The sequence below is a fragment of the Aquarana catesbeiana genome, linkage group LG01 (assembly GCF_042186555.1).
Source record: "Aquarana catesbeiana isolate 2022-GZ linkage group LG01, ASM4218655v1, whole genome shotgun sequence".
NCBI classification, from domain to species: Eukaryota; Metazoa; Chordata; class Amphibia; order Anura; family Ranidae; genus Aquarana; species Aquarana catesbeiana.
Genome location: NC_133324.1, coordinates 42,402,096 through 42,420,864, shown reverse-complemented (window position 1 = coordinate 42,420,864; position 18,769 = coordinate 42,402,096). Strand labels below are relative to the sequence as shown.

General features: G+C 39.3%; 1 protein-coding gene across 1 annotated transcript in view; it reads left to right on the top strand.

Moving 5' to 3' along the window:
• The window catches only part of LOC141141291 (vomeronasal type-2 receptor 26-like), a 219,508-nt gene that overhangs the window by 128,746 nt on the left and 71,993 nt on the right, over window positions 1-18,769 (top strand). The window contains exon 4 of the mRNA XM_073628994.1: window positions 1,977-2,210. Coding sequence (XP_073485095.1) covers window positions 1,977-2,210 — 234 coding nt within the window. The remainder of the gene's footprint in view (window positions 1-1,976; window positions 2,211-18,769) is intronic.

Genomic DNA, 18,769 nt, shown 5'->3' with positions numbered 1-18,769 from the left:
ATATTTGCATATCTCCTCCCAAGACTCAGACCACTGCTTTCATCGGGACTGACTGAGGGCTCTTGAGAAGAGACCTGAGGCAGGGTGCTGTGATGTTTTTAGAAAGCTGTACCAGTCTGCCAGTCCCTCCCACCAGCCATGATCTGCCTTCATTGCATAGAAAGCCACAGAGACCCAGTGATGATGTCAATGAATCTAAAATAAGGTACGTAATAGACATGTGAACTGCTGAAAAATGTGTTCGTTTTAGTTTCATTCGTTTTTTTGTTTTTTCCAGAAATTCAAAAATTCGTAAATTTGAAAATTCATAATTCTTAAATTAAAAATTTAGTAATTTGTAAATTTGAAAATTCAGAAATTCGGAAATTCAGAAAATTCAGAATACGGAAAATGGGAAGTCCGAAAGTTCGGGATTCGTAAATTATGAAATTTGAAAATTCCGAATTCGGAAATTCGAATATTCAGAATTCGCAAATTTGTAAATTCGAAAATTCTGAAATTTGTAAATTCGAGAATTCGGAATTCGAAAATTTCGTAAATTCAAAAATTTGGAAATTCTAAAATTTGACAATTCGGAAATTCTAAAATTCATAAATTCATAATTCGTAAATTCGAAAATTTGTAATTTGTAAATTTGAAAATTCGGAAATTCGGAAAATTTGGAATACGAAAATTACTAAATTTGAAAGTTCAGAATTCGTAAATTTGAAAATCCGTAAATTTGAAGATTCGGAATTCAGAAATTCGGAAATTTGAAAATTCAAAAATTCAGAATTTGTAAATTTAAAAATTCAGAATTTGTAAATTCGAAAATTCAGAATTTGTAAATTCGAAAATTCAGAATATTAGAAAATTTGGAAATTCTAAAATTTGGAATTCGTAAATTTGTAAATTTGTAAATTCGAAAATCTGAAAATTTGACAATTCAGAAATTCGAAAATTTGTAAATTCGAAAAATCCGAAAATTCAAAAAAACAAAAATAAGAAAGGAAAATCCAAAAATTAGAAAGAACGAAAATCCAAAAATCCAAAAAATCAAGATGATAACTAACTAATAATAACTAACTATTAAATTATAGCTATTGGAATTTTCTTTCAAATTTGGCTGTTAGTGAATGTAACGAATACAAATTTATCTGAAGTTATGAATTATCCGAAATAAAGAATGCCGCATCTAAACAAATGGAACAAAACTAAATAATAATAAATAATAAAAATACGTCTTTAATATTATTATTATTATTATTGTTATTTATTATTATTAATTAGTTACGTTCTATATGGCAGATATGGCATTCATTATGATAGATAATTTGTAACTTCGGATAAATTCGTAACAGCCAAATTTGAAAGGAAATTCCAATACTTATAATTTAATAGTTAGTAATAGTTAAGTTATTATTCATTTTCTGGTTTTTGAATTTTTGGATTTGTGATCTTTTTTTCAGATTTTTGTTCTTTTGAATTTTTGGATTTTCATTCTTATTTTTAGATTTGTGAATTTTCGATTTTCTGGATTTTTGAATTCCGAATTTCCAAATTTCCGAATTTTAGAATTTCGAAAATTTGAAAATTCGAAAATTCAATATATCTCATTTCCGAATCTCCGAATTTCCAAAATTTTTAATTTCTGGAATTTCGAATTTCAGAATTTTCGAATTTCTGAATGTTCTGAAAAATTCGGAAATTCGACAATTTGGATATTTCCAAAATAATGACATTCTCTAAATTCGTTAAAAAACTAATTTGGAACTAAACGAATTGGACATGTCTAGTACGTAATAGAAACAGAAAAAGTTTATATAAAAAAAAAAAAAAATATATATATATATCTATATATATATATATATATATATAGATATATATATATATACTGTATATTCCGTTGATAAAGGGAGATGGAGAAACAAGGGAAATCAACATATAAATTGCTTAAACTTCAGTTTTAACTTGTTTGAGGTTTTTCTGTCCTCCAGCTGCATAAATATGTGAAACAAATAAAAAATCCATATAAGACGGCAGACAGAATGACCTTCTTTGATGAAAATGGTGAATTTCCGTTCTACTACCGAATAGTAAATTGGGTGAAGTCTTTCCACCACTTTAGAACAAGTGATACTGATGTTGGTTCGTACACACCATGGGGTAAAGAAGAAGACCAACTTCACATTGACCCCAACAATATAACATGGAATGAAGGCAATAATACGGTGAGGAGGAGAACATGTGGCTCTCACTTTTCATGACATTGGCCGGCGAATGGATAGTTTTCTCACCAGATGTGTAACAATTATAGTCATTCAATGACATTTCATAATGTTACCCATGAACTTTATTGCTTCAAATATTATATTAGCCTTATCTGCCCTTCACATATAAATATAAATAACAGAAATTAACCACTTGCCTACTATACACTTTTACCCCCTCCTGCCCAGGCCAGTCACATTTTGACTGACAATTGCACGGTCATGTTACACTGTACCCATATGAAGATGTTATAATTTTTTTCATACAGATAGAGCTTTCTTTTGGTGGTATTTATTCACCACTGGGTTTTTTTATTATTTGCTAAATAAACAAAAAATATTTTTTTTGAAAAAAAAAATAAATAAAAAAACATTTTTCATAGTTTATTATTACATTTTGCAAACAGGTAATTTTTCTCCTTCACTGATGTGCACTGATGAGGCTGCACTGATGGGTGGCACTGACAGACATTGATAAGCGGCACTGATAGGCACTAATAGGTGCCACTGATGGACACTGATGAGGCGGCACTGATGGGCACTGATGGACACTGATTGGCAGCACTGATAAGTGACACTGATGAGGAGGCACTGGTGGGCACTGATTGACTGATAATCAGTGCTGACATCCCTTTAAGACAAGCCAGTTATTGGCTCTCTTCTTCTCTCTTCACAATGTCAGTATGAGGAAAGAAAAGCCCATAACCAGCTTGTGTTTACATCCTGTGATCAGCTGTCATTGAACACAGCTGATCAGGTGGAAAAGGGCCACTGTGATTGGCCCTTTACCCTGATCTATTATCATCTGAGTCTCATGGTCTCAGTGATTACAGAGGACGATCCCAGGAGGATGTCCATGGATGCCCTCCCAGCAAAGTAAGCCTGCGCTGTAACCATCTATAGTGCGGGCAGGACGTGGTTAAAAAAAGAAAGTCAAATATTTTTAGAGATTATTTCTTACTCTTCCTCATAGACTATAGGGTTCTCCATGGGGAATGACTTCTGTCCCCCCAGGTTAAAATTGTTAACATGTTTGTTAACTGTAATAGGGCGTACACACGGTCGGACTTTGTTCGGACATTCCGACAACAAAATCCTAGGATTTTTTCCGACAGATGTTGGCTCAAACTTGTCTTGCATACACACGGTCACACAAAGATGTCGGAAAATCCGATCGTTCTGAACGCGGTGATGTAAAACACGTACGTTGGGACTATAAACGGGGCAGTGGCCAATAGCTTTCATCTCTTTATTTATTCTGAGCATGCGTGGCACTTTGTGCGTCGGATTTGTGTACACACGATCGGAATTTCCGACAACGGATTTTGTTGTCAGAAAATTTTATAGCCTGCTCTCAAACTTTGTGTGTCGGAAAATCCGATGGAAAATGTGTGATGGAGCCTACACATGGTCGGAATTTCCCACAACAAGGTCCTATCACACATTTTCCGTCGGAAAATCTGACCGTGTGTACGGGGCATTAGAGTGAAATTCTGTTTTTTCCTCCTGTTTGCTTTATTAAATATACGACTGCAAGCATTTTGTTATACCTGTTCAAATTACAAAATAAAAATACAAAAAAAAAATGTTACACTTTAAAGTGCAAGTAAACCTGAAAAAAAAAAAAAAAAATATATATATATATATATATATATATATATATATATATATATATATATATATATATATATATAATGTTAGTCATCACTATGGGGGTCATTTACTATAACTCCAGGAAGTACTGGGCACTATGGCAAATAATAGAGCCCATTTTAGCCAAATGGAAACAAAACGGCGAATTCACGCATGAAAATCAGCGATATAAGCGGAGAACAAACGTTTGTAATTTCTAAATTGCCGCTAATTAGCGCTTCTGCGTATATACAAATGCCAATTCTTATCAAGTTGTTATATAGCACTGTACTGTAGCCATGATCCATGTATGTGAAAGAAACATTTTTTATCAGAGATGTGCTCTAGTTCCCGTGCATCTATTGATTTATATTGCAATTAGTATTCCTAGTTTTTTTTCCTTCTTTTGCTAAGAAATGCAAGCAGTTCTGAATGATTATTACATAGTAATGTCTGCTATTCTGTAAAGTTACATGTATTAATCATTTAGGTTACCTATTTGTTGTATGTTGTTTTTTTCATGTTTTTGATTTATTATTTATTAATTTAGTTGACTATAAAGCAGTAATTATTTATGTTCATTCTTTAATAATACTACATTATTATGCAGGTCTTGTACTTAGCACAATGGCTTAGTGGTCTGCTTGGATATCTCCACACCACTCATGGTATGAGTTCAAACAACAGCCAACCTACCATCCACCAGCTGTGTTTATTTTTTCAGTGCACAAGTGAATTAAAATAAACAAACAAAGAAATGTAAACTGCCCTTTAGCTAGTGTGTGGTGTTTGGAATGTCACATCATAATATAATTGAATTCTTACATACCATTGCATGCATTTAAAGAGTTAATACAATAAAAACTTTCACATTAAACTGCATTGGCTACTTGGCAATCACCTATTTTCAGTAAATATATATACACGTATATTTGTGTTGCTTTGGCTAATTGGCTAACTGGCATTCTCCTTTTCCCACCAATGCAATCTTTTAGGATTTTAACCCATGAGTCTTTCAATACCTGAATGTTTGAAGGTAGAGGTGCTAACTGCTAGCCTATTGGGCTGAGCACAATTATACATACAAAATACTTTTACTAGTGTTTGATGTGTTATATACTATACAATAAAGTTTATCAAATGTAAACTGCTTGTTAGCTAGTGTGTGGTGTTTGGAGATTCACACCATAATATTAGTGAATACTTACATACCATTGCAAGCATTTGAAGAGTTAATACAATAATATCAACCACATTAAAGTGTATTGGCTACTTGGCATTCACTGTATGCTGCTTTGGCTAATTGGCTAACGGTAATTCTCCTTTTCTCCACCAATAGTAATCTTTTAGGATTCTTCTGTGGGATTTGAACCCATGAGTCTTTCACTACCTGAATGTTTGAAGGTAGAGGTGCTAACTGCTAGCCTATTGGGCTGAGCACAATTATATATACAAAATACTTTTACTAGTGTTTGATGGTTTATATACCATACAATAAAGTTTATCAAATGTAAACTGCTTGTTAGCTAGTGTATGGTGTTTTGGAGATTCACACCATAATATTAGTGAAGACTTATTTATTTTTATTTAAAGCGGGGGTTCACCCACACCGCCAAAAAAAAAAATATTAAAATCCAGCAGGTACAAATACTGCAGCTGCTGACTTTTAATACATGGCCACTTACCTGTCCCAGGGTCCAGCGATGTCGGCAGGGGATGCCGACAACCCGCTCGGTTCTCGGCAGCTGCCGCCACCATCCTAGGTGAGGGAATCAGGAAGTGAAGCGTTGCGGCTTCACTTCCCGGTTCCCTACTGCGCATGCGCGAGTCGCGCTGCGCGTCCCTAGTGGTCGCCGCTCTCTCCTGGGAGCTGTGTGTTCCCAGCAGACAGCGCGGTCGGGACGGGAAGAGGCATAGACTCCCATGGGAGTCTATGCCGGAAGTGGGTGCAAATACCTGTCTTAGACAGGTATCTGCACCCCCCTCCCCCCTGAAAGGTGCCAAATGTGACACCGGAGGGGGGGAGGGTTCCGAAAAGCGGAAGTTCCATTTTTGTGTGGAACTCCGCTTTAAGGTACTTCTATAGTGCCGTCAATTTACGCAGTGCTTTACATAAACATTATACCCCTACCCTCAAGGAGCTTACAATCTAAGGTCCCTAACTCACATTCATATACTAGGGCCAATTTAGACAGAAGCCAATTAACCTACCAGCATGTCTTTGGAGTGTGGAAGGAAACTGGAGTACCCGGAGGAAACCCACGCAGGCACAGGGAGAACATGCAAACTCCAGGCAGGTAGTCTTGTGGTGTGGTTGGGAATACGAACCAGCGACCATTTTAGCCAAATAAAATTTCAACAGGCGAATGTGCGAATGAAAAACTAGCGCTATTAGTGAGAAACACATGTTAGTAAATTCTAAGCTGGCGCTAATTAGCGCTTCCGCGTATATGCAAATGCCAATTCCTACCAAGTTGTTATATAGTACTGCATGATCCATATATGTGAAAGAAACATTTTTATGTGAGATGTGCTCTACCTCGTGTGCATCTATTGATGTATGTTGCAATTAGTATTCCTAGTTTTTTCCTTCTTTTGCTAACTAATGCAGTTATGAATGATTATTACATAGTAATGTCTGCTATTCTGTAAAGTTACATGTATTAAACATTTAGGTTATCTATTTGTTGTATGTTGTTTTTTATTTTTTAATTTAGGTGACTATAAAGCGGTAATTATTTATATTCATTCTTTAATCATACTACACTATTATGCAGGTCTCATACTTAGCACAATGGCTTAGTAGTCTGCTCAGATGTCTCCACAGCGCTCATGGTACAAGTTCAAATACCAGCCAACCTACCATCCCCCAGCTGTGTTTATTTTTTCAGTGCACAAGCGAATTAAAATGAACAAACAAAAAAATGTAATCTGCCCATTAGTTAGTGTGTGGTGTTTGGAATTTCACACCATAATAGTATTGAATACTTACATATCATTGCATGCATTTGAAGAGTTAATATAATAGAATCAGCCAAATTTAAAGTGCATTGGCTTATTGGCATTCACCTATTTTCAGCATATGCTGCTTTGGCTAATTGGCTAATAGTCATTTGCTCTTTTTTCACCAATTCAATCTTTTAGTATTTAGTGGGATTTGAACCCATGAGTTCTTCAAGGTAGAAGTGCTGACCGCTAGCCTATTGGGTGTAGCACAGTCATACATAGAAAATACATAGAAAATACATAGAAAATACATTCACTAGTGTTTGATGTTTCTTCTCCCCGAGCTGTCTCTCCTGCTGCCACCATCTTCTCCCGCTGATGTGTTCTTCAGCGCAGCCGGTTACCCACTAATAAAAAAAAAGCCGCTCTTCTTGTGGCGGTCTTCTGTGGCCATCCGATAATGTCACCCGAAGAGTCCGCTCCATGGCTATGTAAGAGACACTACACAGCGGGTGACAACACAGTGGAGGAAGACCACCATGGAAGAAGAGCAGCTTTTTTTTATTAGCGGGTAACCAGCGGTGCGGAAGAACACAGCAGATGGCGGCGTCAGGAGAGATGGCTCTGGGAGAATACAGCTCGGGGAGAAGATGGAGGAGGGAGAGACAGTGTCTGGAGAAGATGGCTCAGGGAAGAAGACAGCTCGGAGCTATTCTACAATAAAGGACTTGTCAAAAACCGGCTATTAATTTTTTTACATTTCACTGCTTTTTTTTGGTGAATGGGTAGGGGTAAAATGTACCCCATACCTATTCACATAGGGAGCAGGATCTGGGAGCCCCCTTGTTAAAGGGGGCTTCCAGATTCTGATAAACCCCCTGCCTGCAGACCGACAACCACCGACCAGTGTTGTCGGGAAGAGGCCCTTGTCCCCATTAACATGGGGAAAAGGTGCTTTGGGGCATGTGGCCTGGTAAGGTTCAGAAGGGGAGGGTGCTCACTCGTCCCCCCCTATCCTGACCTCCAGGCTGCATGCTCAGGTAAGGGTCTGGTATGGATTTTGGGGGCCCCACATCAAATTTATTTTACATTTTGGTGTGGGGTTCCCCTTAAAGTCCATACCGAAGGGCCTGGTATGTACTGGGGGGACCCTATGACATTTTTTTCCTTGAATTTTGGAATTCCATACCATATTATTGAATAAGTACATACCATTGCATGCATTTGAAGAGTGAAAATATGGAATAAAGCAAGCTGATGTGCTTTGCCTAATTATGCTTCTGAGTACAATGCACACGTCTGGGAGGTGATGCTGTCAGTGGGATTTGAATTCATGGCTTGAACTTTTGGGGGCAGCAGGGTATACCGCTATGCTACAGAGCTGAGCACTTACCTACAGGGAAAATACATTTACTAATGTTTGATTCAATACAATAATGTTTTGCATTTCAGACATTAATATTATAGTAACAACCATGCTCGTGCCGATGTGGCATTGGCTAATAGGCATTTGCCTCTTTTCAGCATATGCTGCTGAGTACAATGCAAGCTTTCAGTAGGTGATACTATCTGTGTGATTTTCAGCCATTTGAGCACAATTATATTGAGAACATATGTTTACTAGTGTTTGATGGTGGGACTACTTTATATTCTAGGTATAAAATAGTACTCAGCACAGTGACTTAGGCACCTTTCACACTTGTGCGACCTGAAAGTTGCGAGATTTTAATGCGACTTTAAGCAATGCCTATGTAATCTTGAGGTCTATGGACACAGGAGTCACAGGGAAAGACACGCAACTTTCCCATGATTTTGCATCAGCAATTTTGCCGCAATTCCAGGGAATGCCTGTGTAAACTTGAGGTCTATGGACCTCAACTCGCATCAAAGTCAGACCAAAGTAGTACAGGGACTACGTTGAAGTCAGTGTTACTTGAAGTTGCACAGATATGAATGGTACACATTAAAAATCATGGGGTATGACTTGTCATACGACTCTGATATCCAAAGTCGCACAAGTGTGACTCAGCCTGACTTTGTCAGCGATTTCAGAGACATCAGTGCACTTTCCTGCACAGATGTTTAGTGAAATCACATAGGTCCCAACTGTTCTCCTTTAAGAAGGTGTCCTATGCCTACTTACTTTTGCCAATAGGTGTCCCTTATACCCATCTCAAAAAGTTGGGAGGTAAGAAATCGCCCCCTGAAGTCGCCCAAAGTAGTGCAGGAACTACTTTTGGGAATCGTTGTGGTGTCGCACCAATTCGGACAGTTCCATTGCCATCAATAGGCACCGATTTGGCCTACAATTTGACATGTCAATTCAGACCTATGTGAACATGGGTGAAGTTGCATAGATATTAGAGCTGCACGGTTCTGGCCAAAATGAGAACCACAATTTTTTTGCTTAGAATAAAAAGATCACGATTCTCGCAACGTAAAATCTTTCACATTATCCCACAAAAAATTGGGCTAACGTTTCTTTTTTTTTTTTAAATTTATTAAAGTACTTTTTTCCAAAAAAAAATTGCATTTGAAAGGCGCAAATACAGTGTGACATAAAATATTGTAACAACCACCATTTTATTCTCTAGGGTCTCTACTAAAAAAATATATATAGAATGCTGGGGGGTTTTAAGTAATTTTCTAGCAAAAAAAAATGATTTTAACCTGAAACCAACAAATGTCAGAAAAATGTTTAGAGTTTAAGTAGTTAAACTTTCCTCACTTACACAGAATTCTATTTAATTGACAAATTGTTACAAGGTTTCTAGTTAAGTTCACTGATAAAGAATGTTCTAATTCTTGGCAGACTTCCTGGTTTTTCGGCTTTGGCTTCAGAAGAGCAGAGAGAGTTCTTTGCATAGCAAGAATCGTGAAACTCTTTTTTCAAGATCGTAAAGGGGGAAAAAAATCACGATGACGATTAATTGTGCAGCTCTAATAAATATGCATGGAAATCAAGGGGGACAACTTTTCATGTGACTCTGAGGTCCAAAGCTCCATGAAAAGTCACCCAAGTGTGAAAGTAACCTAATGCGATTAATTGATAACACCTTTGAATAAGGCCCCATTTGCACTTGTGCGACCTTAAAAATTGCACAGCTTTGTCATGACTTGAAATAATGTCTGTGTAATCTTGTGGTGTATGGACCTCAAATTGCATCAAAGTCAAACCAGGGTAGTGCAGGGACGAATTTGCTACACCTTCAGGATGCACAAGTGACAATAGGGCCAAATTCAAAGGTGTTATCCTTGAATCTCATTCATACTGCTGCGACCTGAAAGTCACACTATTTTGCTGCCACTTTGCCGCTGCAACTTGACCCAACTTCTGGGAATGTCTGTGTAATATTGTACCCGATATACCTTAAGTCACACCAAAGTAGTACAGAGACTACTTTGAAGTTGGTGCGACTTAAAGTAGCACAGATATGAATGGTTGTCATTGAGAATCATGGGGTACAACTTGTCATGCAACTCAGAGGTCCAAATTTGCTGGAAAATTCGCCCAGCTGTGAAACAAGTCACATATATATTTTAAGAAAAGGAGCTCTCATTTATACTTGCATAGTCCTTACTGATTTACAACAGCAGAACAAATGCAGGAAGTGATGTGTGCACATGGGACGGAAGCAAATGTGTGGTGATGCCAAACAAATCAATGAACCCCACCCACACCAAATCTAACTATGACATCCACCCCCGCATTGATTAAGTACAAGTACATATCCTACACTTACCCGGCCAATGAGCAGCGCCTCCTCTCTGCTAAAGAGACCTCACCATGTCCACCTAGATAGAGATCCTGACCAGTGCAGGAACTTCCGGGTGCATACAATGACTAATTTCTGGGTCAGAAGGTGAAACCACGCTTTTGATTGTAGCTGCGAATATTTGATCTCAACCATGATTAGTATTTTTTTATTTTCAGATATGCAAATCTGTATTTCTACATATATTTGAAGGTAAACTTAAGGTAGTTTGTTAAGAAATGGTGTCCCTGGGTTAGCAGCAGGTGAATTACAAAGGCAAAAGGCCCAGTTTGAGCCCTGGTTCACACTGACAGAGGGAGGAAATCGTTCAGCTGAACTCCTACAATTTCATTCCTGCATGTCAGTCCCAACTGTGGGGGCAACATCAGAGACATCGGTGCAGGTTTCTGCACCAATATCAATACAAATCGCACCAATTAGAACAGTGCAATTGCCACAGATTTGACATGTCAAATCACACCAATGTGAACCAGAGCTGACACATTCAAACACTGCCTATCCACCAGCTGAATTCATTACCTGCAATTCTCCACAGCTGTTAATGATAAAGGTGGAATCTTTATATATAACTTGCAGTTGTGCAGAAGCCTAGGTTTACATTGAAGCGATTGGTCATGCAATTTGAGAGAACAAATCGCATGACTATTGGCAATGGCACTGTTCCAATTGATGCAACATTTTTTTTGTGGCACCGCATCAATTTGCTAAAGTAGTTCCTGCACTACTTTTGCCGATTTCAGGTGCGACTTCTATAGAGATTTGTGTATGAAGCCACCTGAAATCACGCTGACCTTGCTACTTTGAAATCGTGCTACTTCAAGTGAAGTAGCGCAATTTCAATGTAGCATGTGAACCAGGGCAAAGAGATTAGTTTTAAGGTGCACAAATACATATTGAAATACAATATAAAAGATATTGCACTTTCCCAAAACCACCACCCACAAAAACTAAAGAAAGAAAAGTAGAAGGAAAAAAAAAAAAGCACGCACGCACACACACACACACACACACACACACACACACACACACACACACACACACGCACGCTTAATGTACTTTTATTTTACCAGCAGAAAAAAAATAAATTTACATTTACTAGCTTCAAAAAAATTTGGACAGGATATATGGTACTACATTTAGCAACGGAATTTTAAGGGCCCTGCTCATAGGAGCTTACAATCTAAAATTAGACAAAACCTTAGACTGGACACAGCTTTAATTTCAGTGTATAACTGGCAACACATCACATTGTTATCTGCAAGATTATAGAAACATACTTAACAGTCATTCTTACAAAGCATTCCAACATAATATTGCAAGACTTATTCAAAACACCCACCACCAGCCCACAATCCACACATACATACATTGGTGACCATGTTCTGCTGGAAGCTGCATTTTGGTGTACACGATTAAACGAGATAAAAAATAGTAGGTCAGCAGATGCTTCCAAACGATGTTTGCATGATCAGACAGGAACAATACATGCACAACATTGACAGCATGGCCACATAAACCCACTTTTGATTGAAAAAAATGCACAAGAATTTCATCAAATCTCCCAATATCATTCCTTCTCCCCCACAAATCAAAGCAAAAAACCTGACCTTCTCAGGCCAAACGAACCCCCTACTGCAGGCCTTTATATAAGATAGGTTGTATTGATAGCACACTGACACACCCAATAGAAGTACACGCCCACCAGTATCTTTCAATCTGTCTCTTCATGTATGTCTAAAGTGATTTCACCTGATGGGCAGGAACACATAATACTATTCGCAACTGTGTTAGCCCTTGGCTATGTGCATCAAATCTCCAACTACAGGACAAAGATCAAAGTCCATTTGCATCCACATAAACAAAGCAACAGTTTTCTAAGCATATGTACCCGTGCAGTGTAAACCCTAAAATTTGAATTGTCCAAGTCCCTGGGCATGATTAGTGCTAATAAACATTAACATCAGTCCCTGGCTGCAATGAGCTTCCAATATAAAGTCCAAAATTAACGTTCTTACATTAGAACCTATTTTGACAGGAGACAAATAAGATGCCAGCATGTCTTTGGATTGTGGTGAGAAACCCACACAGGGATAACATATAAACTTCAACACAAGGATTAGCATGTTGGGGAATTGAACCAACATCCCAGGTGCTGCTAGACAGAACTGCTACCCACTAAGCCACCAGGGCAGACCCACACATGTTCTCTGCATCTCTTCGGTGTGAACCAGCCCTAAGTCCATAGCCATGCTCAGTGTCACAAGCAATATACAGTATATTGGCGTAAGTATTGGGATGCCTGCCTTTAAACACACATGAACTGTAATGGCATCCCAGTATTAGTATTGGGTTCAAAACTCATTTGGCCCACCCTTTGCAGCTATAATAGCTTCAACTCTTCTTGTCCACAAGGTTTAGGAGTGTGTCTATGGGAATGTTTAACCATTCTTCCAAGTGCATTTGTGAGGTCAGGCACTGATGTTGGACGAGAAGGCCTGACCTACAGTCTCCTCTCTAATTTATCCCCAAGGTGTTCTGTTGTGTTGAGGTCAGGACTCTGTGCAGGCCAGTCAAGTTCCTCCACCCCAAAATCACTCATCCATGTCTTTATGGACCTTGCTTTGTGCACTGGTCCAAATGATTTGGTGGAGGGGGATTATGGTGCGGGGTTGTTTTTCAGGGGTTGGGCTTGGCCTCTTAGTTTCAGAGAAGGGAACTCTTAAGGCGTCAGCATACCAAGACATTTTGGACAATTTCATGCTCCCAACTTTGTGGAGACAGTTTGGGGAAAGCCCCTTCCTGTTCCAACATGACTGCACACCAGTGCACAAAGCAAGGTCCATAAAGACATGGATGAGAGAGTTTGGGGTGGAGAAACTTGACTGGCCTGCACAGAGTCCTGGCCTCAACCCGATAGAACACCCTTTGGCTGAATTAGAGTAGAGGCTGCAAGCCAGGCCTTCTCATCCAACATCATTGCCTGGCCTCACAAATGCACTTCTGGAAGAATGATCAAACATTCCCATAGGCAGACTAAACCTTGTGGACAGCCTTCCCAGAAGCTGTTCTAGCTGCAAAGGGTGGGCCAAATCAAATTTTAACCCTACGGACTAAGACTGGGCTGCCATTAAAGTTCATGTGTGTGTAAAGGCAGGCATCCCAATACTTTTGGCTAAATAGTGTATCTGGAAAAGTCTTACAATGGTGGTGGAACCCTCCTACACATAACTACTACATTTAGACATAATTATAGGACCTGGGAGATGAGACAACTTCTCTACATGAAGTAACATGGTTGGGATTTGAACCCAGACCCTTCAGAGATACTAAGCAGAAGTTCTAACCTCTAAGCCACAGAGCTGCCACATGTGAGACCCTCCTACACATAACTACACATAACTACACATAAAAACACATTAATACTGCATTTCTATGGACATACAGGTGATGGAATTACATTACTCAAGAGTTATTCTTCTTGATTTATTCTGTGATATTTGGTGTTTTTTTGTGGGTGAGAGTAGAATATTACCCTCAAATTTTTGGGAATTACATTTTGATTTCTGATGTTGGTACACATATCACATTTTTTGGGCTCAAATTATGAATAACTGGAAATAATACAAAGCACAAAAAATTGTGATTCATTTTAAATTTTCATCAGCAATGGTATTTTTGTGCATTGTAAAGACTCCTGTGTGAGTTTAGGTTAAAGATTGTTGTGAGATGAAGAGTAACAAGTGAAAGTGACAGAGAAAAATATATTTTACCAAAACATCAAAACATTCCACATTGTAGTATTCTTAAAATCAAAATATTTTAAGTAGAAGCAACAATGTTGCAAAGGAAAATTTATTTCACAGAAAGATACATTTCATCTCAACATTAACCACTTAACAACCGGCCCATAGCTAAATGACGGCTACAGGGTGGTTGTTTAACTCTGGGAGGACGTCCAGGGACGTCCTCCCAGAATTCTGCTCTCGCGCGCCCCCTAGGGCGCGCACTCGAGAGCATCCGTGATTGCCGGGTCCACAGGACCCGGCGCATCACAGATCCCGGTAAATGGCCGCTGATCGCGGCCGTTTACCATGTGATCGCTCCGTCAAATGACGGAGCGATCACATGTAAACAAACCGGCGTCATCTGATGACGCCGGTTCCTCTCCTCCCCCTCTCCTCCCCTCCTGTGTACCGATCGGTACACAGTGACCGAAGAGGCGGATGGATGGATGGCTGCAGCGTTGTGGGCTGCATCTGTAGTGCCCACAGCGCTGCACAGAGACATCCAGCCATCCATCCATCCATGCTCAGCCATCCCTACTACTCTGCATGCCCTGCAATGCTGTGCAATACTCTGCAATTCCCTCTGCAATACCCCGCAATACTCTGCCATACCCCGCAATACCCCGCAATACTCTGCCATACCCTGCAATACCCCGAAATACTCTGCCATACCCCGCAATACTCTGCCATACCCTGCAATACTCTGCCATACCCTGCAATACCCCGCAATACTCTGCCATACCCTGCAATACCCCGCAATACTCTGCCATACCCTGCCATACCCCGCAATACTCTGCCATACCCTGCCATACCCCGCAATACTCTGCCATACCCTGCCATACCCCGCAATACTCTGCCATACCCCGCAATACTCTGCCATACCCCGCAATACTCTGCCATACCCCGCAATACCCCACAATACTCTGCCATACCCTGCCATACCCCGCCATACCCCGCCATACCCCGCAATACTCTGCCATACCCCGCAATACTCTGCCATACCCCGCAATACTCTGCCATACCCCGCAATACTCTGCCACACCCCGCAATACTCTGCCACACCCCGCAATACTCTGCCATACCCTGCAATACCCTGGAATACCCCGCAATACTCTGCCATACCCTGCAATACCCTGAAATATCCCGCAATACCCAGCCATACTCTGCAATACTCAGTGATACCCAGCCATACTCTGCCATACCCAGCCATGCTCTGCAATACCCCACAAAAATCTGCAATACTCTGCCATAACCCGCAATACTCTGCCATACCCAGCCATACTCTGCAATACCCAGCCATACTCTGCAATACCCAGCCATACTCTGCAATACTCGGTGATACCCAGCCATACTCTGCAATATCCAGCCATACTCTGCAATACTCGGTGATACCCAGCCATACTCTGCAATACTCGGTGATACCCAGCCATACTCTGCCATACCCAGTCATACTCGGTGATACTCTGCAATACCCAGCCATGCTCAGCCGTACCCAGCCTCTGTATGTGGCCAGGCTGTGGAAGTCTCACACATGTGGTATCGCCGTACTCAGGAATAGTAGGAGAATCTATTTTGGGGGGTCATTTTTGGTATGTACATGTTATGTGTTAGAAATATTGTATAAATGGACAACTTTGTGTTAAAAAAAAAAAAAGCGTTTTAACCACTTCCCGCCTTCCGTCATACGACGTCCTTGACTTTGTGCGGGGATATCTGAATGATGGTTGCAGCTACAGGCATCATTCAGATATCATCTTTTTCAGCCGGCGATTCCCTACACCATAAGAATGATCGTAGCGGCTGTTACACTGCTTGATTGTTCTTACGGGAGGCGAGAGGGGACGCCCCCCCTCCCGCCGCCCTCCGGTGCTTCTACCGACTCACCGCTATGATCGAAGCCAGGATCTTTTTTTTTTTTTTTTTTTTTTTTTATTTCAGGAACAGCCTAGAGGTGAGATGTGGGGTCTTATTGACCCCATATCTCACTGTAAAGAGGACCTGTCATGCCATATTCCTATTACAAGGGATGTTTACATTCCTTGTAATAGGAATAAAAGTGATCAAAAATTTTTTTTTTTTGGAAAAAAGTGTCAAACTAAAATAAATAAAGTAAAATGAACAATAAAAAAAAAAAAAAATTTTTTTAAAGCGCCCCTGTCCGTGTGCTCGCATGCAGAAGCGAACGCATACGTAAGTCCCGCCCACATATGAAAACGGTGTTCAAACCACACATGTGAGGTATCGCTGCGATCGGTAGAGCGAGAGCAATAATTTTGGCCCTAGACCTCCTCTGTAACTCAAAATTTGTAACCAGTAAAAAATTTTAAAGCATCGCCTATGGGGATTTTTAAGTGGTGAAGTTTGGCGCCATTCCACAAGCGTGTGCAATTTTGAAAGGTGACATGTTAGGTATCTATTAACTCGGCGTAACTTCATCTTTCATATTATGCAAAAACATTGGGCTAACCTTACTGTTTTGTTTTTTTTTAAAGCAAAAAACTGTTTTTTTTCCAAAAAAAACGCGTTCCAAAAATTGCTGCGCAAATATCGTGCGAGATAAAACGTTGCAATGACCGCTATTGTATTCTCTAGGGTCTTTGCTAAAAAAACATATATAATGTTTTGGGGTTCTATGTAATTTTCTAGCAAATAAATGATGATTTTTACATGTAGGAGAGAAATGTCAGAATTGGCCTGGGTGCTCCAGAACGCCTGAAGGTGCTCCCCTGCATGTTGGGCCTCTGTATGTGGCCACGCTGTGTAAAAGTCTCAGACATGTGGTATCGCCATACTCGGGAGTAATAGCAGAATGTGTTTTGGGGTGTAATTTGTGGTATGCATATGCTGTGTGTGAGAAATAACCTGCTAATATGACAATTTTGTGAAAAAAAAAAAAAGAAAAAAAAAAAATAAAAAAAACTTGATTTTGCAAAGAATTGTGGGAAAAAATGACAACTTCAAAAAACTCATCATGCATCTTTCTAAATACCTTGGAATGTCTTCTTTCCAAAAAGGGGTCATTTGGGGGGTATTTGTACTTTTATGGCATGTTAGGGCCTCAAGAAATGAGATAGGCCGTCAGTACTTCAGGTGTGATCAATTTTCAGATATTGGTACCATAGCTTGTGGACGCTATAACTTTCACAAAGACCAAATAATATACACTAATTTGGGTTATTTTTACCAAAGATATGTAGCGGTATAAATTTGGGCCAAAATATATGAAGAAAAATTACTAATTTTCAAAATTTTATAACAGAAACGAAGAAAAATTTATTTTTTTTACAGATTTTTCGGTCTTTTTTCTTTTATAGCGCAAAAAATAAAGAACCCAGCGGTGATTAAATACCACCAAAAGAAAGCTCTATTTGTGTGAAAAAAAGGACAAAAAATTCATATAGATACAGTGTTGCATGACTGAGTAATTGTCATTCAAAATGTGAGAGCACCAAAAGCTGAAAATTGGTCTGGTTATTAAGGGGGTTTAAGTGCCCAGTGGTCAAGTGGTTAAAAGGTTTTTTTGTGAAAGTTAGAATTGTTCCATTAGAATCAATGACTGAAACTTCATTTGGACTAAATTAGAGCAGATTTTAACTTCCAAAAAATGTTCTCTAATTAGCTCTCATTTTGGTATTTACTATAGCTCCAGGTAAAAAAGACACTGGAGATAAAATGAGTTATTTTCAGGTCTGAGCATGCTCAGTTGTGTTGGCACCTAGTTGTCCAAAACAGGGAATTTTTCACTTTTCAGACTTTTAAAGATATTTCAGTGTAGAAATCACTTTTTCACACAGTTTAAAAGCAGATAATCTTTAAATAATATACCGCATATTTCAGTACTAGGGATGAGCTTCGAGTTCGTGTCGAACTCATGTTCGACTCGAACATTGGCTGTTCGCAAGTTCGCCGAACAGCGAACAATTTGGGGTGTTCGCGGCAAATTCGAATGCCGCGGAACACCCTTTAAAAGTCTATGGGAGAAATCAAAAGTGCTAATTTTAAAGGCTAATATGCAAGTTATTGTCATAAAAAGTGTTTGGGGACCTGGGTCCTGCCCCAGGGGACATGGATCAATGCAAAAAAAAGTTTTAAAAACGGCCGTTTTTTCAGGAGCAGTGATTTTAATAATGCTTAAAGTCAAACAATAAAAGTGTAATATCCCTTTAAATTTCGTACCTGGGGGGTGTCTATAGTATGCCTGTAAAGGGGCGCATGTTTCCTGTGTTTAGAACAGTCTGACAGCAAAATGACATTTTGAAGGAAAAAACTCATTTAAAACTACCCGCGGCTATTGCATTGCCGACAATACGCATAGAAGTTCATTGATAAAAATGGCATGGGAATTCCCCAAAGGGGAACCCCGAACCAAAATTAAAAAAAA